We start from the raw sequence: 27,991 nt of genomic DNA, 5'->3' as shown, positions 1-27,991 counted from the left end.
ACTCCACTGAATCATGCAGCTAATCTTTGCAGCTCATTCCAAATGTGGACGTTTAAGACTGGTGAGTTTCATAGATGACGTTGTCTGGATTATAAACTAGAAACACATCCACAGGCATGACTTGTAGTCTTCACAGCCTCTAGATTTGTTCTGATGATTATGTGTTCATGCCCCTTGTCTGCTATAAATTCCTGAATCTCTTGTAAGCATTTTCCTTTAGCTGACTTCCTCATAGAGCATATCTTCCCGTGCGGTGTTGTTTAAAGGCAAGAGCACACTATACAGCCAAATATTTCATTCTCATCAGAGCGCTGAATTTTACACACTGTGTGAATCGGGGTAAGTTATATATACCTTTAAGTGTCAGTTTAGTTATCTGAAAAGTGAGATTAATGACAAACAACTATTTAACGGCGTTCTCTTAATGTTAAATAAGAGGAAATGTGCAGCCTTATCTTAACACCTTCTATTGTAATTATAACGCAAAAGTTAATGTTGGTTTCCACGATTTTAGGAAAGGGATTAATAAATATACTACACAAATATATTATTTATTCGTATCATTCTCATGAACTTCCTGCAGCAGGGCTAGAAAGAAACTATTTTCATGCAGAGCCAATTACCATGTGGTTATATAGATCGTAAACTGCCAAAGCAGGCAACTTTTATTTCACAAACTGTATGACCCTGCTTCTAAAGCAATCAGCCAGTCATATAGAAACAGACAGTGGCCCTCTGTCTCTTTTATAACTGAAGGCAGGCTAATTTCAAATTTTACCCTGGAAGTTAGCAGTCATCTCATGGATTGTCATAAACCAGCTAAGTGTTTATATGATTCTGTTTACCTAATCCATTTTATCATATTTGTCCATTTATCTACACAGGTGCCACTAGTTTTTTTTAATTACCACGGCATCATAGTAGGTCTTGATATCCGATAGTATAAATCCTTCAGCTTTGTTCGACTTCAATATTTCATCAATGTTGAATCAAGCTTTAGAAGAAAACAACTCTGTGAGTCATGACTTAAGATAGACACACACATACAAGTAGTAACAATAAAGAAAGAAAAATACACAGGACGTATTTGAATAAAGAACTTTTATCACAAAAGGCACAATTAAGGAAGTTCCCATCATGGCTCAGTGGTTAACGAATCCGTCTAGGAACCATGAGGTTGCAGGTTCGATCCCTGGCCTCGCTCAGTGGGTTAAGGATCTGGTGTTGTGGTGAGCTGTGGTGTAGGCCACAGACATGGCTCGGATTCCGAGTTGCTGTGGCTCTGGTGTAGGCCGCTGGCTACAGCTCCGATTGGACCCCTAGCCTGGGAACCTCCATATGCCGCAGGAGCGGCCCTAGAAATGGCAAAAAAAAAGAAAAAAAAAGGCACAATTAAGGGAATTCAGAGAATAAGACACAGACTAAAAGGAATGATTTGCAATACATATATTTGGACAAATACTTTATATCAAGAACATATAGAGAATTCCTACAAACCAATGAGAAAGAGGCAGTCAACCTAATTAAAAGAGCGGCAAAAAATTTGACGGAGACTTCACAAAAGATAGCATAGAGTGGCTGATAAACATATAAAAATATGCTCAGCCTATTCTCAAGAGGAGGTGATGACACAAGTGCATAAATACCAGGAGGCAAGGATCATTTGGAACCATTTTAAAGGCTGCATATCTCACTTCTAGAAATCATTTTTTTTAATGAACATCAAAGTAGAAACAAATTAAGAAATATGAATAGGTAATTTTTTTCAAAGAAGAAATTTAAATATCTGATGCATGTATAAAAATGTACAATAATCCTAATCATTAAAGGGATGCTAATTAAAACAGCAATGGGATAACAATTTTTGCCTATCAGGTTGACTTACAATGTTCTTTTAAATATCAAGTATAGGTAAAAATATATAGAAAGCAGCAAACATATAATACTAGTGGGAGTGTAAATTAGCATTTATTTTGGAGTTTAATTTGAGAGTACTTCAGTGTATAATATAAATTTATTGTCTAACAATTTTACAATGAAAGACTTGTACTAAGAGAAATTATAAAAGCATAAAAATATTTAATAAATGATGCTCTCTTTATGTTAAAAACATATGCTCAGTATCATTAGACAAATACAAATTATAAAACATGATGAAATACCATTACATGAACATAGTGGATAATTTAAAAAAAAAAAAGAAAGAACTGAGAGTACCAGGTATGCATGAGGATATGAAGCTGGTAAAAGTATTAAAGCATACTTTTCTATACCTTGGGAAAAAATATATAAATATATATATATTTATACATATATATATTTTTTTTTTTTTTGGTCTTTCTGTCTTTTCTAGGGCTGCACCCGAGGCATGTGGAGGTTCCCAGGCTAGGAGTCTAATCGGAGCTATAGCCACCAGCCAACGCCAGAGCCACAGCAATGCCAGATGCGAGCCACATCTGCGACCTACACCACAACTCAGGGCAACACCAGATCCTTAACCCACTGAGCGAGGCCAGGGATTGAACCCGCAACCTCATGGTTCCTAGTCAGATTCGTTAACCACTGAACTCTGCACCTTGGAAAAACATTTGAGAACACCTACTGAAAGAAAACATATATATAGCATATGACCCAATAATGCCACTTCTGGGTATATGTCCAAAAAATTAAATAATAATGTGTACCAAAATATGTGTGGATAAAATGTCCATAGAAGTTTTATTCATAATAGCTCTAAGCTTAAAACAAACCAAATATTCATTAATAATAGAATGAGTAAATAAATAATATTGTCTGCTTACCACCCAGCTATTAGCAAAATTAAACTTCTTTATAGGCAATATAAATGAATCTCATAGGTATAATATTAAGTGAAAAATCTTAGGTTCTAAAAATATATATTCTGGAATTCCCTCATGGCTAAACAGGTTAAGGATCTGGCATTGTCACTGCTGTGGTTCAGGTCACTGCTGTGGAGTGGGTTAAATCCCTGGCTTAGGAACATGCATGCTGCAGACGCATCCAAAGAAAACAGACAAACACATAGATACATAAATACATAAACAAACAAAATAAATATAGTCTGCTTGTATAAGCTTTCGAAGCCAACAAAACTAAGCTAGAATTATGGAAATCAGAATTATTTTTACTCCAAAGAGTTACTGACTGGGGGGAACCAGGGACCTTCTTGGGTGCTAGAATTATTATATTTACATTGTTTTTTGGGGGGGGGTTACCCAAACATATGCATATTTACAAATTTATCAACCTGTACACTTAAGATTTATATACTTTACTAAATGTAAGTTGTAGAAAATCACAAATTCAATGAGGCAAAGAAGATTAAAAAGGATGAATGATATAATCCTTGTAGAATTTATTCTTATGAATTCTTTGATTAAGGGAAGGAACTGTTCTTCCTGTAAGTGCTTTCTGAGAAGGTCATGGTCTAACAATTTACTCCACATGAGAGAATGTGTTCCCAAGGGCACTAGTGGGAAGTACTCAGTGCTCCCGTCAGCCTTTCCCCAGGTTTTTGGTCTCTCCTCCTACTTAATATCAACTTACAAATATCCAAGTTCTGTTTACAAATTAATAAGACATACAATCCGAAACAGAAATGTAGGGAAAATTAATTTTTTTGTCTTTTTAGGGCCACAACCGTGGCAAGTGGAAGCTCCTTAGGCTAGGAGTCCAATTGGAGCCACGCCATAGCAACTCAGGATCCGAGCCATGTCTGTAACCTACACTACAGCTCACAGCAACTGCTGGCTCCTTAACCCACTGAGCAAGGCCAGGGATCGAACACACACCCTCATGGATACTAGTCCGGTCTGTTACCACTGAGCCACCACAGGAACTCTGGGAAAATTAAGTTTAATAGTCTGTGTATCAAGTTTCTAGTATTATTATCTGCAAGTACTTTAAGAGTTTGGGCTGAAAATTGCCTCTTGCATATGAAACAACTGTGGTAAGTAGAGGTTGATGTTAAAGTTAATGAGGTGATATTTCAGCTGCTTCTGTAATGCTTGTGTTTACAAAAGCTGCCTTTATCTGAGTACAAGCAACTATAATTCCTTAGTTAAAGTGGCCTCCTTCAGGAGTTCCCTTGTAGTTCAGGGGGTTAAGTATTTAAGGATCTGGCGTTGTCACTGCAGCAGTTTGGGTCATTGCTCTGGCAATGGGTTTGATCCCTGGCCCAGGAACTTCTCTATGCTGTGGTTGCAGCCAGAAAAGAAAAGAAAGAACAATAGCAGTTAACTCTAAAGAGATGGTTGTGTCATGCCATCTGTATCTCCAGCATCATGGATTTCATTCTCAGCAAAAATAATTGTTTTCAGACAACCTGTGGATTTATCAGTGTCATAGATAATAGGAGAACCTAGAGTAAAACACTGCTATTTTAACTCCAGGATCAGTATGACTTTTATTATACCCCATGTATTGATTGATTGCGTGTGTCTAAAATAGTCAATTATTTCAACTGTACAATAAACTTAATAAACTTTTATTAAACATGTGTCAAGTACACTTAGAAGTAAAATTAGATTTGCATCATCTTAAAAGAAAAAAGTGCAAAGATTTCAACTGATTTTCAATTCTGAAGCTCAAACCTTATGATAACACATGAAAGAAAATCCCTAAAATTGCTGGCTGTTTTTGCTAAAATATTCATGATAACATTATTTATAGAGGAAAATACGAATAACTTAAAATCAAACCTTAGTCAAAAATCTTAAGTTAATTACAAATCATTCATGTTATCAAAACAACACTCATAATAAATATATAATAACAATACAAATTCTGGAAAAAGAAGATATAATTTTTTGTATAAATTATGTGTTTATGTATCTATCTAAGTATTGAATTTGTACATAAGAAAAAAAGACTTGAAAGACAAAATCTAAATTGTCAGTAATATTTGTTTGGTGTGAAATAGAAAATTTTAGGGTGTATTTCTTAAGCATCTTGTAACAGCTTTTTTGAGGTAGAATTGAAGTACATGCTGGTATGTACCTAGGAAAACATCATAACAACTAAGATAATAAATATACACAACCTCTTCCCAAAATTTTCCCTCAGAAAATGCAAGAGAAGTAGACAGCCTCATAATGGGTATTAACTTGAATAATGTTCTCTTCAGTGAATAGAGAAAAAGATACAGATACAGATCTGTAGATACAGCTAAGTAGCTTTTTTATTTTATTTTATTTTTTCTTCAACTAACTCAGGGGGAAAAGTCTCTACATTACTGGGTTTTTTGAGGATTAAGTAAGAGAATAGGATGCATATTTCTTCATCTGTGTTACCATATTACTGTATCTCTTAAGGTTTCAGGGGATTTGACATTTTGGAGGGGAAAAGTGAGGAAGGGAAAGAAGGAGTGAAAAAAAGAGTGATACAAGAATTTTTCTATGTGTTTGTTCCCTGACAGATTTGATCTACAGAATTCCCCTCATATCAAACATGTTTGGCAGCGTGTGGGGGAATCTCGAGAGCGAAGGCTAACTGCATCCTGTGTGTTATTCTGCAGAAATCTCTTAACCTGCTCTTCGAAAGTCTTCTTTAAAATGAGAACCCAGCCGTTAGCCTTTTCTGCTTTCCACTTGGCAAAATGGATTCAGAAATAAGTTTGGCAGATGGTGAAATAAAGTACCAACCAAATTTAACAACATGTGCCTATTAATAGCCTAGCATCAGCAACCTATATCAAATGGAAGTAAAAGAGAGGGTGTATTAGCTCTGATTTGCTCAGCTCACAATGACAGCCATTCCTAGCAGAGGGATCCGACTTTGCAGAACATCTGCAGGTCATGTGCCATAAATCACTTGTACCATGATCACACCTCCATGCTATAGGCAGCAGAGAATTCAAATCTAATCTTGTTGTGTTCCTATGCTAGTTTCCTGTTGCTACTGTAACAAATTCCTATAAACTCAGAACCTTAAAACAGCATACATTTATTATTTTTCAGTCTGGAGGTCAGAAGTCCAAATGGGTCTCACTGAGCTAAAACCAAGGTTCAGCAGGAAGACTGCAGGAACGAATCCATTTCCTCATCCTTTCCTGCTTTTAGGGGTTGCCCTTATTCTTTGGCTCCTGGTCCCTTCCTCTATCTTCAAAGTCATTCATGACTAGTTGAGTCTTTTTCATAATCCATCACTGACGCTGCATCTTTCTTCAATGGCTAAGTACCCTTGTGATTACCTTGAGTTTACATTAGTGATCCAGGACAATCTCCCTACTTTAAAGTCAGCTGATTAGCAGCTTGAATTTCATCTGCTATCTTAATTCTCTTTTGTCACGTAATGTAACGTAGTCAAAGGTTCCAGGGATTAAGACATTAAGTGCATTATTCTTCCCATCCCAGTGCTCTTTCTCTCTTGGTCCTAATGACAAACATATTAAACCTTGTTCTGATCCTGCAGGTCTCTTCTTGCAGAAAATGCAACTATGTGTAAAAGTGTTTCCAAAAAAAAAAAAAGGCTTATTACAAAACATTATCCCAGGAGTGGACAATAGCCTAAACTTATGTTACTTTCCTTTTCAGGGATGACAATGAAACGCTTCTTGTTTTTGGCTGTTGCTTCTGGCTTCCTGCCTGTTTTGATTGTACAAGTATGTGAAGATTGTGTTTTAAAATTACTTTCAAAAAGAGGATAAGAGCTAATCCTTTAGTAAAACTCACTTTGTTACAGTCACTGTTGTGAGGATTCTGTGCCCATTAGTCATCTAATTCTTACCATAGCCCTACTAAGCCAGTGCTATTCTTCATCCCATATTACAGAGAAAGAAACCAAAGTATCAGGAGGTGAAGTCATGTGTCTGAGGTCAATTAATGAGGAAATGACAGAGCCTGAAGTTAAACTTAAGCAGTTTGGCTCCATGGCCCCATGCCTATGTCACTATAACCTGTCTAAATAATACCAAACAAAGCTAAAAATATAGGACAGGAATTACTTCTTTACAAACTATCCATCCATTTTCCATAGTGAAATGGAAAAGATATTACTTTTTAGTTTTTAACCCAGAAAAAGTAAGTCTTTCATCAACATCCCAATTGAGCTCTATGATTTATGACTATAACAAGAATTTAACCCATCTAAATTCAATATAAAATGGATGATGTCAACAGTAAGGAGAGAAATGTGGGTAACTGCTAGCAATGGAGTTAATATATGAGGCCTGAATCTCAGGGTTTATTAAAAACATTCACGCAACAGAAACAAAACATGAAATCATACAATAAGAAATGTCACTACTATTTTATGGACATCCAATAATATGCCCCTCTAAATAACCTCAATGATAGGAAGAAGATATTATAGTTTTAATGTGTCCAAAATATCTTTTGAGGAGCTGAAATTCAATAGCTTTGATATAGAACATGAGTTTTTTATACATGTACATATATATGTGATATATATATATATATAAAAGCTAGATAGGAGAAGTCAAAAGCAGAAGCAGGAGGCACTTAATTTCATAAATGAAAGAAAATTGACATGCATTAGATCATCGGAGCTGCTGGTTGGTTTCTTATCACTCCTATCTCTTCCCCAAAGAGAAACCAGGTGGAGTTCTTAGCCAATAACCACAAATCGTCCAGTAAGCAGGAGGTAGAGCCTTGAAGATTTCCCTTCCCTTCCCTCTGAAAACTGCCCACTGTAATCCCCCAGTATGGAGGGCCAATCTTCACACTTCATAGCAAGGAAAAGCCAAGCTGAACCAAAGCTACCATTCTGGAGGGACAGGACAAAGGCTGTGAGAAAGCTACACTTGCCTTTAAGACTTAGGTTTACTAGGCTGGTCTAGGCCTCTTCGTTTAAGTTCTGGGCGACAACCTGGCCCAGGTTGCCACCTGAAAGAAAGGAGATGGTATCACAATTAAAATCCCAGATAAAAAAGTAGACAGGTAGAACCCCTCCTATTCAAGGGGAGCAGTGCCTGATTCATTTACTAAGATTGCAAAGGAAATAATACGAAACGTTTAAAGACATTGATAAAACACATGTTTATGTTCTAGAAATAGGTAATTATTGGGATATTTGCAATTTTATAGACAGTTTGCTCAGAAAATTACAGCTTAAGAATTTTAAATGAAAACAAGAAGACAAATTAAGTCTCCCAAACACAAGTTTATTATATAAACTTTAAACATGAATTCCAGTCAAAATTAATAATAAGCTGTTCCAGTTTTTCCAACGAGAACAAACAGTGCGATACTGGGAGCTCCCATTGTGGCTCAGCAGTTAACAAACCGACTAGTATCCATGAGGACTTGAGTTTGATCCCTGGCCTCACTCAGTGGGTTAAGGGTCCAGCATTGCCATGAGCTGTGATGTAGGTCTCACATGCAGCTTGAATCTGGTGTTGCTATGGCTATGATATAGGCTGGCAGCTGCAGCTCTGATTAGACCCCTAACTTGAGAACTTCCATATGCCACCGGCACAGCCCTAAAAAGAAAAAAGAAAAAAAAAGTGTAATACTTTCTTTTAAATTTCTTTCCAACTTTACTGGAATGCTAGGCATCTAATTGGACAGAAAATGCTTTTTACTGAGATATAAAATTTTCCATGAGAATCTGAGATAGACATTTACACAAAAGGGTCTTCAGAGGAAAAGTATAGGCAGCTGCAATTGGATAAGTTGATCTAATCTTGTCTGGGGTAATTAAAGACCTGTCTGGTAATTAGGAGATGCTAGATCTGAGATCTGAAGGGTAAACTGTCATCCCTTGGTTGAGTAAGCTGAAAGCATATAGTAACAAAGGGACAGGCTTAGGCAAACATCTGGAGGCAGGATGGAAGCTGGCACAATAGAATAACTGAAAGGAAACCATGGAGACTAATGCAGAGAAAAGTAGGGAAGCGTGTCCTAAATAGTGACTGAGAGGCCAGCAGGGTCTTTAAGGGACTTGTAAAGATTTAGTTCTTCTTTCTGAGACATGTAAACTCTTGAAGACTTTTAACTGGAAGGTAAGCCTCTTGAGTCCTGTGTTTTGAAATGTGTACTCTGGTTGATGACTGGAGAATGGATCGTGGAAGGTTGAATGGGGGGGTAAGGACAATGTAGAGGTGAAGGGCACAGGGTGATGCTGGGAGGGCACTATCAGGCCAGGAGGTACCACAGTTGGTCCAAGTAAAGGAAGAGAAGTCTGAGAGGTTGGAGAAAAATGAAGAGACAGTGGTGTTCCTCACAAGAGAAAGATTATTTCTACGTTAAGAACTTAGTCCAAGGGGTCAACTGCCACTGGACCAAACAGGATGAAGACATCAAAAAATATTGAATTTAGGAGTTCCCGTTGTGGCTCAGTGGAAACGAATCCAACTAGGAATCATGAGGTTGTGGGTTCGATCTCTGGCCTCGCTCAGTGGGTTAAGGATCCAGAGTTGCCATGAGCTATGGTGCAGGTCGCAGATGCAGCTTGGATCCTGTGTTGCTGTGACTGTGGTGTAAGCTGACAGCTACAGATCCAATTTGACCCCTAGCCTGGGAACCTCCATATGCTGTGGGTAGAGCCCTAAAAAGCAAAAAAAAGAAGAATTTAGGGGTTCCCATTGTTTCGAAGCAGAAACAAATCTATTATTAATGAGGATGTGGGTTCAATCCATGACCTCTCTCAGTGGGCAGGGGATCTGGCATTGCCTTGAGCCGTGGTGTAGGTCGCAGACTCAGCTTGGATCCCAAGGTGCTGTGGCTATGTGTAGGCCTGAGCTGTAGCTCTGATTCCACCCCTAGTCTGGGAACTTCCATATGCTGCTGCGGGTACAGCCCTAAAAGAATTCTATATAAATATAAATATAATTTACAAATTGAGCTTGTCGATGACCTTAACAGAAGCTGTTTCAAAGCAGAAGATCTCAACTTCAGCACTACTGACATTTTGTATGGGATAATTCTTCTGTTTTGTTTTTTCATTTTTTGTTTTTTTTTTTCCTTTGGCTTTTTAGGGCTACACTGTGGCATATAGAAGTTCCCAGGCTAGGGGTCAATTCAAAGCTGTAGCCACAGGTCTACACCAATAGCCATGGGAGCACTGGATCCTTAACTTACTGAGTGACATGAGAGATCAAACCCGAGTCTTCAGGGATACTAATCAGGTTCATTAGCTACTGAGCCATGACAGGAACTCCTGTATGGGATGATACTTTGTCAGGGGGTTTTATAGAATGTCAAGCAGAATCACTGGCCACTGGCCACAAAATGGCAGGGTATTCTCCCCAAACCCAGGCATGACCACCAAAAATTTCTGTAGACATTGCCTGATGCCTGGGCTGGAGATTGGGCAGGGGGTGGGGGTGGGGGTGGGGGTGCCATAGCACTCCTGGTATAGAATCATTGTTTTAGTGGAATAAATGGGGGGAAGGGGAATGCAAGACTATTACTCAGACGATGGGAAATAATAGACAGCCAGTACCAACAACCTTTTCAGGAATTTTGATGGAGAAGGAAAGCAGAGAGAAAGAACAGTGATTGAATGGAAAAGTAAGATAAATAAAGGTGTTTTTATTGTTTAAGTTATAAGCAACTTGATCATGAGTGAATACCAATGGGAAGGACCAAGCAAAAAAAATGGTTGAAGATAAAATGGAAAGATAAATAATGTGAATAAAGGTGGAAGAAAAAGGACTAAATACCATTGGTGGAGAAATGAGCTTTCATTATTTTTTTCCATGCCCATGGCATGGAAAAGTTCCAGGGCCAGGAATTGAACTGGCACCACAGCAACTACCTGAGCAACTGCAGTGACAATGCTGGATCCTTGACCTCCTGTGCCATGACCCGTGATTCTTTTTTTAAAAAAAAAATTTTTGAGGAAGAACTTTTGAAAGAATGACTTGTTTTTAATTATTTGAGGAACCCCCATATATTCCCCCACATACTACTTTTCATAGTGGTTTTATGAATTTACATACCTACCAACAGTGATGTACCTAGATTCCTTTTTCTCCATGTCCTTGCCTACACTTGGAATCTTTTGTGTTTTGTTGTTGTTTGTTTTTGTTTTTGTTTGTTTCTGTTTTCATTTTGTTTTGTTTTGTCTTTTTAGGGTGGCAATCACGCCATATGGAGGTTCCCAGACTGGGGGTTGAATCAAAGCTACAGCTGCTGGCCTGCGCCACAGCCACGGCAATGCTGGATCCAAGCCAAGTCTGCAACCTACACCACAGCTCATGGCAATGCCAGATCCTTAACCAAATGAGCAAGGCAGGAGATCAAACCCACATCCTGGTGGATATTAGTCAGATTCGTTTCTATTGAGTCACAAGGGATATTCCTCATTTTGGTTTTGATTCGTATTTCCCTCATGATTAGTGAGGGTGAGCAAATTTTCATGTTCTTATTGGCTATTTTGTATGTCTCCTTTGGAAAAATGCCTGTTCAGGTCCTTTGCGTATTTTTTGTTTGTTTGTTTGTTTGTCTTTTTGCCTTTTCTAGGGCCGCTCCTGCGACATATGGAGGTTCCCAGGCTAGGGGTCGAATTGGAGCTGTAGCCACCAGCCAGCTGGTAGACGCCAGAGCCACAGCAATGTCTGCGAGCTACACCACAGCTCACGGCAACACCGGATCCTTAACCCACTGAGCAAGGCCAGGAATCGAACCCACAACCTCATGGTTCCTAGTCGGATTCGTTAACCACTGAGCCACAACGGAAACTCCTCCTTTGTGTATTTTTAAATCAGGCTATTTGTTTTGTTTGGCTTTTGGTTTTGCTATTGGGTTATATGAGGTCCTTACATACCTTGGATATTAACCCCTTATCAAATATATGCTTTGAAATATTTTCTTTCATTCTGTAATTGGCCTTTTTATTTTGTTGATTGTTTCCTTTGCTGGGCAGAAGCTTTTTATTTTGATGCAATCCCACTTGTTTACTTTTGCTTTTTTTTTTAACATATGTTTACCAAAACCAATGTCAAGGAGCTTTTTAACCTGTGTTTTCTTCTAGGAGTTTTATGATTTCGGGTCTTCCATTTAAGTTTTAATCCATTTTGAGTTGATTTTCATTTGCAGTGTAGGATAAGGGCCAAATTTCATTATTTTGCATGTGGATATCTAGTTTTAAACATGCCAAGAGGATATATCTTAGGTTAAGTTCTTTTACCACATACATAAAATAATATCAATAGTTGTAATAAGGAGTCGGTAGGAAACTTTGGGAGGTGATGGATATGCTTAAGGTCTTGATGGTGACAATGGTTTCACAAAGGTATACTTATTCCCAAACTTGTTAAGTTGCATACATTTTATACACACACACACACACACACACACACGGTTTTTTACACGTCAATGATACCTCAATAAAATGGTAATAGCAACAACAACAATCAGAAAGTATGACTCTTCTTTCGTGCCATGAAAGAGAAGTAGGAAAGAATGACAACAGATATAGGCAGATTGATAGACTCAGCAAGAGATGTTGAAGAAGCTGCCCCCTGGTAGCTTGTCTTTACTGAAGGAATTAGAACATATCGTCATCTATTGAGAGAGGAGATACTCCTGAGTTCGAGTATGTAAGTTCTACAATATCACTGAGGAGAGAGACAAAGTGAATTAGCCAGATAAATGAATAGAATTGATGAGAAGTAAGGGACCATTTGAGATCAAACATCCTAACTTTGTATACCAATATATGTCATTCTGAGTGACGTTTTTCTGCCTGCACTCAGCCAACTTAGCGCAGGCAGGGTAATTTTGGCCCCATCCAAAGTCGGAGGTGTTCCTAAATGGAGGCGGGTAGGCAAAGGGTTCAATATTTTAGCAAGAGAGTTGTTGACATAGGAGAACATGGATAGAAAAGGAAGAAAAGACAAGAGAGGGCAAACAGAGAACGTAAAGAATGCGCTGGAAGGTGAAATTATGTTGAAAATAGCCAAAGGAAATCCTGGTCAGGCAGGAAGATGCTGGACAAGGTGACTTGGGAGGTCTGGTGTTTTGGAGCCATCATCAGATATTGGCTGGGACGGTCACCGTGGGAAACGAAACAAGGTTGAAGGAGAGGTGTAAGAGATGGAGAGTTCAAGGGCCTGAGATATCAGATGGTTGAGCTGTTCATGTGGATGTTGAAGGCCCTCCAGCTGGCCACAGAACCTGGGGTGGACAAGATGAATTGGTTCCGGAGACCCTATTTCTATAAAAAAGAGGAATTGAGAGGAAAGCCATGATAGGAGAGCAAATGTTTAGGGATGAAACGGTAGAGCTAAATGGCATGCGTTTCACTGGAGCAGGGTACTTTAGAGGCAAGGTGAGTTATCAGCTGGATATCGTAAGGGGATTCTTGTGGACTCCCAACATCCCCTCAAGTCTAGACCAGGCTACCCCCAGTATGATGGGAAAATGTCACCTCATAAGTGAGCTTCTGAGGACATGATGTCAGGGGATAGTCTCTAGAGGAGTCTACGGATTTCATCCTCACATTTTCTCCCAATACCCTTAAACTGTTGATGTAAAATAAAAGATAATAATTACTTATAGATAAACAATAAGATCCTGCTGTATAGCATTGGGAACTCTATATAGTCACTTATGATGGAGCATGGTGGAGGATAATGTGAGAAAAATGTATACATGTATGTGTGACTGGGTCACATTGCTGTACAATGGAAAATTGACAGAACACTATAAACCAGCTATAATGGAAAAAAATAAACATCCTTAAAAAAGAAAAGAAAAATAATTACTTCTCTATTTGAGCAAGGTATGGTGCTGGAACCTACCCATTCAGAAACTGTGTTGAGTGTCCTATAGTAGTTTAGGAATAAATAGATGCCACTCCAATTATACTCTATAAGTCTTGTCACTTTAAAAAAAAAAAGGATGAAATACATGTGCTATGTCACACACATGCACACACACATAGAAGTTGTTCTTCAAAAGATTAATGCTAACCTAAAATATTTAAGGCCATTTGCTGTTCTTCCTAGTAAGTAGCAGAATAAAAGGTAAACAAATTAATTAATTAAAAGAGTAGTCAGAAAGTCTACGTTGCAGTTGATTTGAATTCTATTTTATATATATACAAACTGATATAAATATCGATGTCTATTTTATATATATACAAACTGATATAAATATCGATGTTTTCTCATAGAAATAAGACAAAGATATAGATCTGAGTTGAAGACACTAGAGGCTTTGTACTTAATAATGAATCTTTTAGATTATCCCAGGCACATAATTACCTGTAAACAATATTCAAGTGCAAGTGGTTTCTTTGGGAAGCAAAGTGGTTTAGGAAATGGGGTAGAAGATGAGCCAAGGACAGGAAGCCAGTCAGTAAAAGGTGTAATAATATCAAAGCATCTTCCACCATGGTTCATATTGCCCAATAAAAATACTTCAACAAGGCCCAAAGTGCCAATCATAAATCTGAAAACAACCCAATCATGGAATATCCAGTGCACTATGCTAGAGATTTGTGTGATGTCAGACTGATTATATTATTATTATACATTACTATGACTCAAAACTAGCTTTGGAGAAATGTAAACTGATATACTGAGATTTCTTAGATTTTAAAATTCTGTTGATAATTGTGTATTCAACATAAAGTATAAATTCATGTCCCAAAGTCTACGAGTCATATATTATGCATTACAAATTCCACTTCAAAGAAATAAGACTAATTAATTGTTTTCTGGTAACAGGCAAAACCAGCTCAAGTTCCATATAAAACACTCCTTACTGAATTGGCCACAGTCCAGGAAGAAATAGTTACTGTACATAACACCTTCAGGAGAGGAGTATCTCCACCGGCCAGCAACATGCTGAAAATGGTAAGATTAATCAAACAGCAGCAACAATGATGCCGATAATAGTAATGCTGTCTCCTGAGATGGTATGACCTTCTGTTTGCTTTCGCGATATGAAAAGTTTGGTCTTTCTGACTCACTTCACTTAGTATGAGAGTCTCTAAGTCAGAAAGAGAAAGAGAAATACCATAGGACATCCCTTATATCTGGAATCTAATATACAGCACAGATGAACCTTTCCACAGAAAAGAAAATCACAGACTTGGAGTGCAGACTTGTGGTTGCCTAGGGGAAGGGGAAAGAGTGGGATGGACTAGGTAGGAGTTTGGGGTTGATAGATGCAAACTCTTGCCTTTGGAATGGATAAACGATGAGATCCTGCTGTATAGCACTGGAAACTGCATCTGGTCACTTATGAGGGAGTGTGATACTACGATAAAAAAAAATGTATATATGTATGTGAGACCAGATCACCTTGCCATAGAGTAGAAAATTGACTGAACACTGTAAACCAGCTATGATGGAAAAAATAAAAATCATTTTTAAAAAAAGGAACAAGAGAAAAAAATAAGTTTGGTCTTCACAAACTATCACGCAGCAGCAGAAGAAACGGAAGCCTAGAGAAGATAAGTAATTTTCCCCAATTCATAGAGTTAGTAAATGACAGAGCCACCATTCCGATGCAGAAAGTATAATTTCATTCTTAATGTACCTTGGGACAGTGCTTCTCAAACTTGAGTGTGCTTAAGAATCATGGGAGTTCCCTGGGGGACTAGCAGTTACAGATGCATGTTATCACTGTGGCTCAGGTTCAATCCCTGGCCCTAGAACTTCCATATGCTACAGGTGCAGCCAGAAAAAGAAGAAAAATCCGCTGAAGAATTTTGTAAAGCACAGGGGGTCCCTGGGCCCGTCTCTCTGAGATCTGATTCAGGAGATCCGGGCTGGAGACCACACCAAGCTGCCATCTGATGCTGATGCTGCCAGTTGGTATCATCAATGTAGCAACTTTGTTTAACAGGTTAGAGAGGCATTTCACAGCTGTCTTTATTGGGCAGTAGCCCAGAAGCTAAGACCTCTGAGAATCAGGAGGTCCAAGTTCTAAGCCAGGTGGTGCATCCAGAAAAACAAATATTGGCAAATCTATTTCCCAGTTCCCTTGCAACCCATAAGGGAAAAGGGGAATTGTCTTTTCACTCTGAACCTGCTGTGTGAGCAGACTAGATGCTCTAAACCAAAGCGAAACAAATTTAGGGAATGGTCAAGTGTATCAGATGATTAGCCTCACACGTATTTATCTCCCAGAAGTAGCACTCAGCTTTTAGGGATCCTAAACCTGACTTTTTAACCCCAGATTAGCCTAGAGCAACAATAGAAATAGTGCAGGTTCTGGAAAATGATTCTAAGACACCCCTTCGTCATGCAAATGACAAAGAGTGAATAGAAAGATGATTTTGAAAATGTATCTCTTGGTCATCTTAGAATCTAGAACGAGAAAAGCCAATGGCTAACATAGCTGTTCTTGCATTGGGAGTGTTGTAGCTGACATGCATATTACACTTATGGTGATTGACAGGTACTCTTTTAGAACCTTATTGCATTTGTCCATTTAATTTTCTCAGTTACTCTGTGATATAAATAATACAGTCATCTCTATTTTACAGATGGCGAATCTGAACCTTAGAGAAATTAGGTAGCTCATCCAAAGTCCCAAGTACTGGATAAGTACAGATCCAAACACAAAAGGTCAGCTCCAGGCACCTGCTCTTAACCATTTACCTCCCTTAGGACAAAGAGGGTTCAAAACTCTTGGTTTCCAGGTGAACAAACAAGAGGAGATAGTAAAGAAGTTATAAAGTGAACAGAAAATATGCTCTCTCATTTCAGAGACTTTTTATTGTGGATTCAAAATGAATACAAAGAGAACAATAAATAATATGAGAAAAATATGAGAATAAATATATAAACGTAATGTGAATATATATGAACAGATATGAACATAATATGAGAATGAATATATTCAACAAGATGTGAGAGGTCAATAAGATGATAAATTAAGTGCACCAGTAAAACTGAGTAACATTTTAAAGGGAATATGGGAGTTGAGCTTTCCCATAAATAATGCATAGGACATGGATAGAAAGGAACTGATAGAATTAAAGCAGGGCTCTCAAGTCAATCACAACGGCAAGGCAGAGATTATCCAAAAATGGAAAAAAAAAAAAAACTCTGTACCTATACCTAGGATTAGAATTTTGTTTAAATAGAACCACTTATTAAAGCCAGAATTCATAACTTTATTGCCATAACCATGAATGCTTCCTTTGGATTTTAATTATGGATGTTATCACAGAAAAATCAATGTGTTACCAGCCTTAATAAGAGGTAATATGCTGACGAGCTTCCTCAAAGAGGTCTGAACAACAGACTGTTGGTAATGGGTATGGCAGGTGGTTTACACTATAAGACATCAGACTTTGAGATGGGGGTTAGCACGCAGGATGCTTTTGGGGGCACAATCTCCAGATTGACACTGATGTGTGGAAGTCAAAAGAGACAGAGCATAGGCCATACACAGAAGCTGGGTTGTGATGTGGTCACAAAAAAGGCCTAGTCTAACCCCACAGGAAGCTGTAAAACTAGGACAGCTCAGTATAACCTTGTACCGAGTTGGAGGGAGGTTGCGTGGCATTTTGAGTTACTGCTTCTCCTTGCTGTCAGAGATGGGAGGCCCCATGGAAGTGAGTATGCTCATGACTGAGGACAATTTTCAGAGAGGAAGTAGAGCTGTCTGTGGGCAGGACTCTTAGCTTAAGAAGAAACATGTGCTTCAGTTCAGAAAGTGACCTGGGTGTAGGTCGTCCATCATGGCACGCATGACAAGCGATTAGCAGTAAGTTAGCTGGAGAAGTTCCAGTCCTCATCATTTGGCAACCTGGTCATAATAGGCAAGATTTTATATTAGCGAGTGAGATGAACGTATCCCCGTTGCCAGGAGATACTGTGCCCTAATGGGATGTGTTGTGTCATTTCTACCCCTTCAATTAAAGTGTATTTTTATTTTATTTCGTTTCATTTCATTTTGTTTTATGTATATTTTTTCATAGTTTAACCATTCATTTTGGGGGGCTTTTAGATTGTTTCTCAACTTTCCACTGTTATAAATAATGCAGCAAGGCAGAATGGTAACAAATGCAGTATTTTATATATTCATTTTTGGCTGCGCCTATGGTGTGCGGAAATTCCGGGGCCAGGGATCGAACCTGCATCCCAGCAGTGACAACACTAGCTCCTTAACCCTTAGGCCACTAGGGAAGTCCTCTATTCCTTTGATTAAATGTATCTGTCACTGAAATACATCTTTTCTTGCATGAGACAATCAAACTCTGAAAGCCACATTTCTACTTTAACCCCAGTTAATGAGTTACTTAGTTAACCTCGCAAGTTAATAAATTGAACAACCTGAGGGATAATTCCATAAAACTGACACAGATGACAGCCTATTTATATAGGAGTTAAACTTTTTTAATGTCAGGAAAAATATGGAAAATCTAAGTTAGGACGTCATCCAAAAGCTATTCTTATAAGTAGCAGAATGATTTATATAAAAGCCTGTAGTGAATAAGAAATACCACAACTTTTGTTGGTAATAATGTGTTCTCTGCAAATATTGGGACAGTCTTTTAAGTGAATGTACACAATGTGAGGATGAAAAAGTAGCTAGGAGAACACTCGTCCCTAGTGATGTAGACTTTCTGCTTTTTATCTGACCTGGAGAAAAACCCACCAAAATGTTTCAACTTAACACCATTGATGTACATCAAGAGTTTGGAGCACACACTCCAGAACCAGAAGAACCTTGATTCTGTTATCTTTCGGCCATTGGATTTTTTTTTTTTTTTTTGGCATTAAAAAAAATTTTTATTTTATTAAAGTATATTTGATTTACCATGTTTCTTCAAATTCTATTATACGGCAAAGTGACCCAATCGCACACATTTCCCTGTGCTGTACAGTAGGGCCTCACTGCCCATCGCCATTGGATCTTATTGGTTGTATTATCCCGGACAATTATGCAACATCTTTGTGCCTCAGTTTCCTGATTTGTGAATGGGGATACAATAACAATACTTCCCTTGTAGAACTGCTGTGAGTAAAGATAAGAGAATATACATATAGCATTGGTAACAGACCCCCAGCATGTAATATTGGCTATGTTTGGCTATTATTATTCATAATTTAGGGGGAGATGTGTGACACTATACTTGATTCTCCTCGTAGCAATATTTATTGATTGAGCATATGGCATAAAATTTATCATATCACAGTTGCATTGCATGGATAGGACATTGATACTTTGGAACAAATGATACAAATAATGGGGCCCATTTTACCAATGAAAACACCTGAGATTCAAAGAGATTAAATAAGGTGTCAGAGGCAAAACTGTGAATAAACAATAGGATGCATTTCTAACCCTAGTCTGTTTTACTGGAAGCATTTACTTAAACTCTGACATTTCTTTCTTTTTTTGTCTTTTTTGTCTTTTTGCCATTTCTAGGGCTGCTCCCGCAGCATATGGAGTTTCCCAGGCTAGGGGTCGAATCGGAGCTGTAGCCTCCGGCCTACGCCAGAGCCACAGCAACACAGGATCCGAGCCGCGTCTGCAACCTACACCACAGCTCAAGGCAACGCCGGATCGTTAACCCACTGAGCAAGGACAGGGACCGAACCCGCAGCCTCATGGTTCCCAGTCGGATTCATTAACCATTGCGCCACGACGGGAACTCCAACTCTGACATTTCTAAACGAAAGCTACATCTGAACATTAGCACCAAATTTTGATTTTGTACATTCAGTTGCTAAGACAATGGATTGAAAGATTTTTTCCTTCCTCTTCCAACCAAAGTATTTAAGAGAGGTGCTTAAAAAAAAAAAAAAAAAAAAAGAGGAGCTGTTATCTAAATTGTTAGCTTATACAATTAAGGATATTGTTAGCCTTGGATTTTTAGAAACAATAAACTAGACTCGTATCAGAGGAATGTTAATCAGGCCGTGTACTTGTATTTCACTCTTCCACTGTAGAACTGGAGCGAAGAAGCTGCACAAAATGCCAGAATGTTGTCAAAGGATTGTGAATTTGTAGAGAGCAATGCGCTTAAGAGGAGAATTACAAGTAGGTAGATGGTGCACTTTTCTGCTCCAAAGTCCTCAGGGATGGTTAAGTCACCTGGTAAGGGTAAGTTAAGGCATCCAGCCTCTATTTACATCCGCCCCATTAGAGTGAATTGTGGACCACTGCACGCTTTCATTGTTATTAATTTTGAAATTTGGATATTCACATGTTCAAATTCCTGACTCTGATCACCAAATGAAAAGAATCCAAGCTCTCAGAATTGTAGAACAGTTGAATAGTAGGAGGGTGACTTGATGGAAAGCTGTATGGCTAGAAGGTTTCCGCTCTCAGTGGTAATTTCAGCTACTCAGGATACTATCACAGGGCTACCTTTAGCTTTGGAATACTAATGTGGCTGAGAGGTGAGTCACATTCAAGTCTATTGAGCTGGCTGTAAGAACAATTTTAAATGCTCAAAAATGAGTCCATCTCATGGCATATATATTAGGTAGATCACGGCTAGTTTCCAGAAAAGCGGTTAGTCCCTCCTACACAAACAGACACAAGTAACACTTATAAGGTACTTGTCTATTACAAATACTTTTAATTACCTAATGAAACTTCCATATTTACAGATTATTGGGCATCTCTGCCTGCCATTGTTAAGCACTGAATTAGCAGTGTGAGTTTCCCCCGCTATATTAACAGATTATTGGGCATCTTTACCCAATGTGGTTAAACTGTGAATTAGCAATGTGGATCTTCCCTGCCACAGAGAAAGGCAGTTTATTCCCAAATACCATGTTTGATCAAGAGCCCACGACACAAGAGGACGGCCAAATGAGCAAATGTTTGCTCCAAGTCTTTGCACGATGAATAAATACCTCTGTGTGGCCACGTTCAAAGCGTGGGCCCTGTTATAACTCACAGGTTATTCTGCTTGGTTTCACCCTTCTCCAACAGCTGGGACATGGCAGAGACTGAACTGTTGGTTGATCTGATTTCTAAGCTTGCCGATCATCTCCTCTTGTCAAATTCTTAGCAAACCTGAGCACCATGGGTTTATTCATCGATAAGAAAGAAAATCCTCAGCAGCAGTACAGCTGAGTTTGTCTCCTCTTATAAAACATTGCTTGCATGACCAGGGAGACATTTGTAAAACAAAAGTGAGGGAAGGATCCTTGCAAAGGATTTCCAAAGTGTGTAGATTGTGACCTAGCCCTTTTCCCTCTTTTCAGATACTTTTTGTGGAGAAAATATGTATTTGACAACTGATCCAGTCTCATGGTCTAATGTCATCAGAATCTGGTACAGTGAGTCCAAATATTTCAAGTATGGGGAATGGACGTTAACAGACGATGATGTGACAGTTGAGCATTACACTCAGGTAAACTCTGTACTGGTTAAGTGATTATAGGCATGTGTAGAAAACAGGTGAATGAGAACTGTGGAAAATCATTCATTTTGGCAAACTTACACTCTGAGTTCCTCTTATAATTTGGAACATGTGAAAATAGAATTTCCCCAAGGGACAGCTTAGAGAAGATGCATAACTTCTTAGTTTCCTTTCTTACATATTTGATTCTCAGATTAACAAAATCATAAAACATCAATGTCATTAATAAATTACCTCTGTAATATTTGTAAAGAATGAAACAAATAGTACCCTATAATACAGAGAATTCCCTTCTTTCCAGTTTATTTTCATAGTGGTAAATATACATTTATATCAATATTAAATATTTACATATATTAAATATATAAAATGTTATATATATATTGCTATTTTAACTGTTTTTAAGCTCTGTAACAGTAATATTCAGTGGCAGTAACTGCATTCCAATTGTCACACAACTATGAACACCATCCATCTCCGAAACTTTTCATCAATCTCATATACTTGGAGTCATACAATATTTGTCTTTTTTGGTCTGCCTTATTTCATGTAGCACAAAATCTTCAAACCCTGTTCATCCATGTTGTAGCATTGTCAGAATTTCATTCCTTTCTAAGACTGAATAATATTCCACCTGTTGTTTATCCATTCAACCATAGATGGGTACTTAGGTTGTGTCCACAGTTTTGCCACTGAGAATAATACTGCTATGGACATTAGTGTACAAATATGTGCTCATGTTCTGCTTTCCATTCTTTTGAGTATATACCCAGAAGTGGAATTGCTAAAGCATACGGTGGTTCTATGTTTTACTGAGGAACCGAAGTCTTGCCTTCCACAACAGCATTTTACATTCCCAATAGCAATAAAATTTCCAGTTTCTTTACATCCACACTGTATTGGTCTGCCCAGGCTGCCATAACAAAATAACAAAGGCTGAGTAGGTTAAATGATAGAAATTTATTTTCTCACATTTCTGGAGGCTGGAAGTCTGTGAACTTTGTGAGCATGGTCAGTTTCTGTGAGAGTTCTCTTTCTGGCTTATAGATGGCCAGTTCTTTACTATGTCCTCACGTGGATGTTCCTGTGGGCATCCCTGCATAAAGAGCAAGAGCTAGAGCGAGAACCAGAGAGAGGAGAGAGAGAGGGAGGAGGAGCGAGAGAGAGGGCACTCTGGTGCCTAAACTGAGCGTGCATATGTATGTGTTTTAAACACATGGGGATCTTTATATTTCTAGGACTTCCTAATAAGCCATGCTCAAATCATCTTAAGCACCTGTGTGTTTCTTGTCTTTCTTTCTTTTTTTTTTTTTTGGATGAAGGAGAAAAAAGATAGCTTTATTGCTTTGCCAGGCAAAAGGGAGCCACACAGGCTAATGCCTCAAAGACTGTGCCCCCATAGGTGTTTGTTTTCAATCATGGATAATATTCATGTTATAATCATTTAGCAAAATGCCAAATTATTAATAAAAATAAATGTATTATCTTTACAGATTGTTTGGGCTACTTCTTACCTCATTGGCTGTGGCCTATCATCATGTGGTAAAGGAAAGTCAGCTCATTATCTCTACATCTGTCACTATTGTCATGAGTATGTATTATACAGAGCTTGGTTTCACATACATTTTAGAAATATATTTCCTTTGCACAATCGAGTTGCTAAAACATTATAAAACTCAAATCAGTGTTTCTTTCCAGTTAAACAGAACCTTAGGGAAAAAATGTCATTTAGCCAATACCTAAAACACTACACACACATATTTTTATTTCTATATTTTTCTAAATAAATCTATATCCCATCAATGTAATGTGCAAATTCAGAACTATTAGTGTGTGTCTTGCTATATGTGTTATTGCTCCTTCTAGTGACGTTAGTTAAGAGAAACAAATTTGGGCTAGCTTAAGGAAAAAAAAGATAATTATTTCAACAATGTAAGAGCATTTTTAGAATGCAAGGGCAGAAATGAAGTGGAGTATTAAGAATGAACAGACAGAAAAAGCTATGTGTTCTTGTATTTAGCACGTTGGTATTGGCATATGTATTTTCTTTAGAAATGAAATCTACATGTTATCGAAGATATGAGCATCAATTCCAAGAACAGATAGATCATCAGTTAGTGGCAGTTGTAATCCTTTGCCCAATCAACTGTGGGTATGAAGCAAGAGCAACTCCAGAAAAGAGTCTTTACTATAAGATTCCACAGAGACCTAGTTGTGTGGTTTGTGTGGTGAACGGAAGTAGGGGTTGTTCTAACCTGGAGAGAGTCCCCCATGAATTTACCGTAAATACCAGTTTAAATATTACTCCGCAAAGGTACATTGTTGACTGGTCCACATGTCTCCTTCAGCCATCTGGGCTTGATTGTTCAGTACACAAGTCTTTCCTCCATAAAATGAGCCCCAAACATGGTATTTAATCCCTGTCTTCCAGGTGTGTAGCACAATAAAATACATTCAGTCTGAATCAATAAAAATTATTTACCTGATAATAAGGTACCATATTGACACTTCAAGTGAGGCCTCCAACATCACTATAGATTCAATAGATGTAACATATTCATCTAATAACTCTGTGTGAGCTATTTCCTGGTCTTATCATGTCTTCATTTCCGTGCTTAAAATTTGTTGTGATTTTTTTTATCTATGCAATTTGTATTGAAGATTGTAAGGTCTCCTTGTGTTTAAATGCATCAATGGTCCTAAATCTTCGCAGGAGCTCATGGTCAGTCAGTGGTAAACTTCTAACACAAAAAACAAAAGTGGAGGAGTTCCCATCATGGCTCAATCATTAGTGAACCTGACCAGTATCCATGAGGATGTGGGTTCTACCCCTGGCCTTGCTCAGTGGGTTAAAGATCTGGCATTGTTGTGAGCTGTGGTGTAGGTCACAGATGCAGCTTTGTTCCTGCATTGCTGTGGCTGTGGTGTAGCCCAGCAGCTACAGCTCAGATTAGACCCCTATAGCCTGGACACCTCCATATGCCATGGGTGTGGCTCTGAAAAGACTAAAAAAAAAAATAAAAAATAAAAAAAAGTGGAACACATGGAGTTGAGATAGAAGAATTTACTTAGCCAAAGATTAAGCCACGTGGCTGACAAAATCCCTTACTGAGTTAAGAAAATTTTCTTTTATAAAGTGAAATTTGAACAGTTCATTCAAGGAGAAAACATATCAGATAAAATGTTGTTTCAACCAGAACATTTACTTGATTTTTAAGTGACATTAAGTGAAAATCAGACATAATCCCCATTGTTTTCTTAGATATCTGCAGGGAAGGTTGTTTCTTTGAAATTTTAAATTGGCTCAAAACAAGGAATCCTTATTTATTCTCTCTCCCCAAACTCAAACATTTTAGATTCATCCATGTTGTGGTACTTTCACTTTTTTTGGGGGGGAGTGCGTTTTAGCAGAACTTTTTTTTTTTAATTCGAGTTGATTTATAGTGTTGAGTCAATTTCTGCTGTACAGCAAATTGATCCCATCATACATTCTTTTTCTCATAGTATTTTCCATCATGCTCTATCCCAGGAGAACAGATACAGCTTCCTGTGCTGTATGGTAGGACCTCATTGCTTATCCATTCTCAATGTAATAGTTTGCCTCTACCAACCCCAAACTCCCAATTCGTCCCCCTCCCCCTTGGCAACCACAAGCCCATTCTCTATGTCTGTGAGTCTGTTTTGTAGACATGTTCATTTGTGCCATATTTTATAGTAGCTCATGTGTTTCTACAAAAGACACTAACATCTCTCAAATTTCTCATGCGTAGTGCCAGGTGAAGTTAGAATGTCTCCACTTTGACTCAAAATTTTCCTCTTTTTTTGTTTTTTTTGCTTGTTTTTTGTTTTGTCTTTTCTTATTTTATTTAAAAAAGAAATTTCACTTCCATTTTTTCTCTTCGTTTTTTTCTTACAAACCCTTGTGTCATGTTGACATTTTTCTTAACATTATTAAGAGCCACACCCTTTTACATAACTGTTTATCCAGTCCTTCTGGGTATAAATAAGGACAAGAGTCCTATCATAAATGTCTCTAAAACCCTCCTGCTTGTTAGGATTTGACGGTCCAAAGAGATGAACATTGTCTCCAAGCATTCTTTGCACCCCAGAGTCACCGGTAGTACGCTCAAGGAGAGAATTTATTACCATTCTAAGACCAGAAGGCTTTTTTATAGCAATCAGGCTTGGTTTATAGTTTTACTCTACTATCAATAAGGAAGAAGACATATAACAACACACTTAACAGGTTTAAATTGTATTTTTCAGCTAGAAAACTCATACATGTCTTAGAGATTATACATGGGTGGTTTTTGAAATGTGTTGAGTTGTTTTCAACTGTTTTCACTGATTTTAAATCGAGTGAAATCTTTTCAGCATTTTTCAAACATCAGTTTTATTAGACCACTTTTTCTGTTATTCTTTTTTCAGGGGAAATGATCCTAACAAAAAGAATGAACCTTATCGTAGGGGAACTCCATGTGGAGACTGCCCAAACTACTGTGAAGATAAACTTTGTAGTGAGTGTTACATCTTCGTTTGCTTCATGTTGACAGCTGGTCTGGGAGCCATCTATCCTTTCAATCAAGGATTGAACAGTATTGCACTTTTCTCTTTTTTTGTTGTTTGTTGTTGTTGTTGTTGTTGTTGTTGTTTTTGTTGTTGTTTAGGGCCACATGTGCAGCATATGGAAGTTCCCAGGCTAGGGGTTGAATCAGAGCTGCAGCTGCTGGCCTACACCACAGCCACAGCAGCAACTCGGGATCAGAGCCACTTCTGCCGCCTATACCACAGCTCATGACAATGCCGGATCCTTAACCCACTGAGCGAGGCCAGGGATCGAACCTGCATCCTCATGGATACTAGTCAAATCCATTTCCACTGTGTCACAATGGGAACTCCAGTACTGCATTTTCTATTACTCTTTCCTCAATCATTCCAAAGGAAAAATCCACATTATCTGATTTCCATCCCCCCATCCCCAAAGTGACCAAGAAGTCCAATGATTAAATCTGTTGGGTTGGAAATTAGAATGTCTGGGGCAGAATGCATGTTTCCACTCTAAAGCTTAGGGTTCCCACCCTAATAAGGGCACCTTGGAAAAGATGTGAATGCGAGTATGAATTTTTTCCCTGCTCTATAAGTTTCTTGGCTCTCTTATTTGCAGTCCTAAAGTTAGATATCTTGCTTTCAAATTACCAGTGTCCTCTAGCCATAATTCCCCCACCTGCCTGCCCACTTATCCTGGCATGTAATTTCTAACTGAGTGATCCTGATTCTTTGATGTTTAATATTGGAACATATCAGCTGATGATCACACTGTCTTCTTACAACACAACCTTTTATCTCTTAAAAAAATCTTAGCTAAAATGTTGTATCAACCATATGGGTTCCAATTACATGTTTATTTCCTTAGAAAAGTGCCTTTTTCTAGAGTTTCCTACAGGTGAAATTCCTTTCTTCATGTGGCTACGTTTATAATTTTCAATCAGTTTATGGAGAAATAGCACCCCCCCCAAAAAAAAAGCCTTTGTCTTCAGGTTCAGAAGATCAAAAGACTTATTTTTCTTCACCTGACCAGATCACTCTGTTTACTTTTAAAGAAAGAAATCTTTTTCTCTTTGTCAATTTCCAGTTTCTCTCTCTCTCCCTCTTCTTCATATTCTTCTTATCACTTTTTGTAATTCATTTTTGAAAATAAATATAGCTGGAAAAAGAGTAAATATCTACTAATCATCTTTGCTTGAGGGAAAGGGCCAGGTGTTTTTAAATTTGAGAGGCAAAAGCAATGTCTAGAGTGGAATGAAAAATACAGCAGTCAAATGAGAGTAGACAAGAAAGAAGCATCCCTTAGTGGTATTGAATCTATAGCATGGAATCTACATATCTTAAGCCCTTTACTCACCTATAAATGCGGAAGAGATGAGCTTTTGTGTTGACATTGTATCACCATGCTCTCTCCTTTCAGCCAACCCCTGCCTCTACTATGATGAGTACAGCAACTGTAAGGCACAAACACGAGGTTCTGGATGCAGCCACGTGTCAGTCCAACAGCTCTGCAAAGCTAGCTGTCTGTGTCACACCGAAATAAAATAGCCTTTGGTATCTGCAACGGTAATGTGCTGTTAGGGAAATGCCTGCTGGATCATGTCTTTCACCTTACTTTGCTTCAGCAGCGTCTGCTGAGTTTCATTTAGTTTTAATAATACCCTGAGATCCTAATTTTCACCAGTCATACATGGGCATCAGTACCTAGACACTGATGCCCCCTCTCAGGTCCTGACACCTCCTGAAGCAACATTGTTCTAAACGCTATTACTGCTGGGGTGAAACATGATGGGTGAAACGGGATTTAAATATGAAATATGGCAGAACATTATAAATCAACTATAATATAAATAAATAAGTAAATAAATAAATATGAAACATGGGATGAAATGTGATTTAGATGTAAGGATGTTCAAACACCTACCTCATATTTAAATTATGTGATGTCTGGTTCTCAGGTTGACATGATTCATCCAATTGAAGAATGGATTCAGTAGCCTGGGCTGCAACACGGTCTTCCTCTGCTTTCCCTGCTTTTCCAGGCCTCCTTCTGCCCTGATGGTTGCCTTCGCCACACAATTTACATGCACAAATAATTCTGCATTTCTTTATTTCGATCTGAAACCAACCAATAAAATAATCCACCAAGCAAACAAAGAGTCCAGTCTCA

At 38.2% G+C, this 27,991-nt stretch overlaps 1 protein-coding gene across 1 annotated transcript; it reads left to right on the top strand.

Annotated features, from left to right (window-relative positions):
* The first annotated feature begins 133 nt into the window (after positions 1-133).
* On the top strand, positions 134-27,974 carry CRISP1 (cysteine rich secretory protein 1). The gene is made up of 9 exons (XM_047797332.1): positions 134-339; positions 6,555-6,622; positions 14,660-14,788; positions 19,850-19,940; positions 21,119-21,267; positions 22,770-22,867; positions 25,705-25,793; positions 27,242-27,387; positions 27,780-27,974. Exons 2-8 carry the CDS (start codon positions 6,557-6,559, stop codon positions 27,367-27,369), a joined length of 750 nt encoding a protein of 249 aa, XP_047653288.1. The 5' UTR covers positions 134-339; positions 6,555-6,556; the 3' UTR covers positions 27,370-27,387; positions 27,780-27,974.
* The last annotated feature ends 17 nt before the right edge of the window (positions 27,975-27,991 follow it).

The sequence above is a fragment of the Phacochoerus africanus genome, chromosome 9 (assembly GCF_016906955.1).
Source record: "Phacochoerus africanus isolate WHEZ1 chromosome 9, ROS_Pafr_v1, whole genome shotgun sequence".
Lineage (NCBI taxonomy): Eukaryota > Metazoa > Chordata > Mammalia > Artiodactyla > Suidae > Phacochoerus > Phacochoerus africanus.
Note: the sequence above shows the minus strand (reverse complement) of the source record. Positions and strands in the feature narration are given on the sequence as shown.

What these genes read in the sequence shown, in the direction of transcription:
- CRISP1 (XM_047797332.1), top strand. Translation starts at nt 6,557, where the DNA reads ATGACAATGAAACGCTTCTTGTTTTTGGCTGTTGCTTCTGGCTTCCTG. An exon ending in GCTTAAGAGGAGAATTACAA is followed by an intron (nt 19,941 to 21,118) that starts GTAGGTAGATGG and finishes CCCTCTTTTCAG; the next exon opens with ATACTTTTTGTGGAGAAAAT. An exon ending in CAGTTGAGCATTACACTCAG is followed by an intron (nt 21,268 to 22,769) that starts GTAAACTCTGTA and finishes TTATCTTTACAG; the next exon opens with ATTGTTTGGGCTACTTCTTA.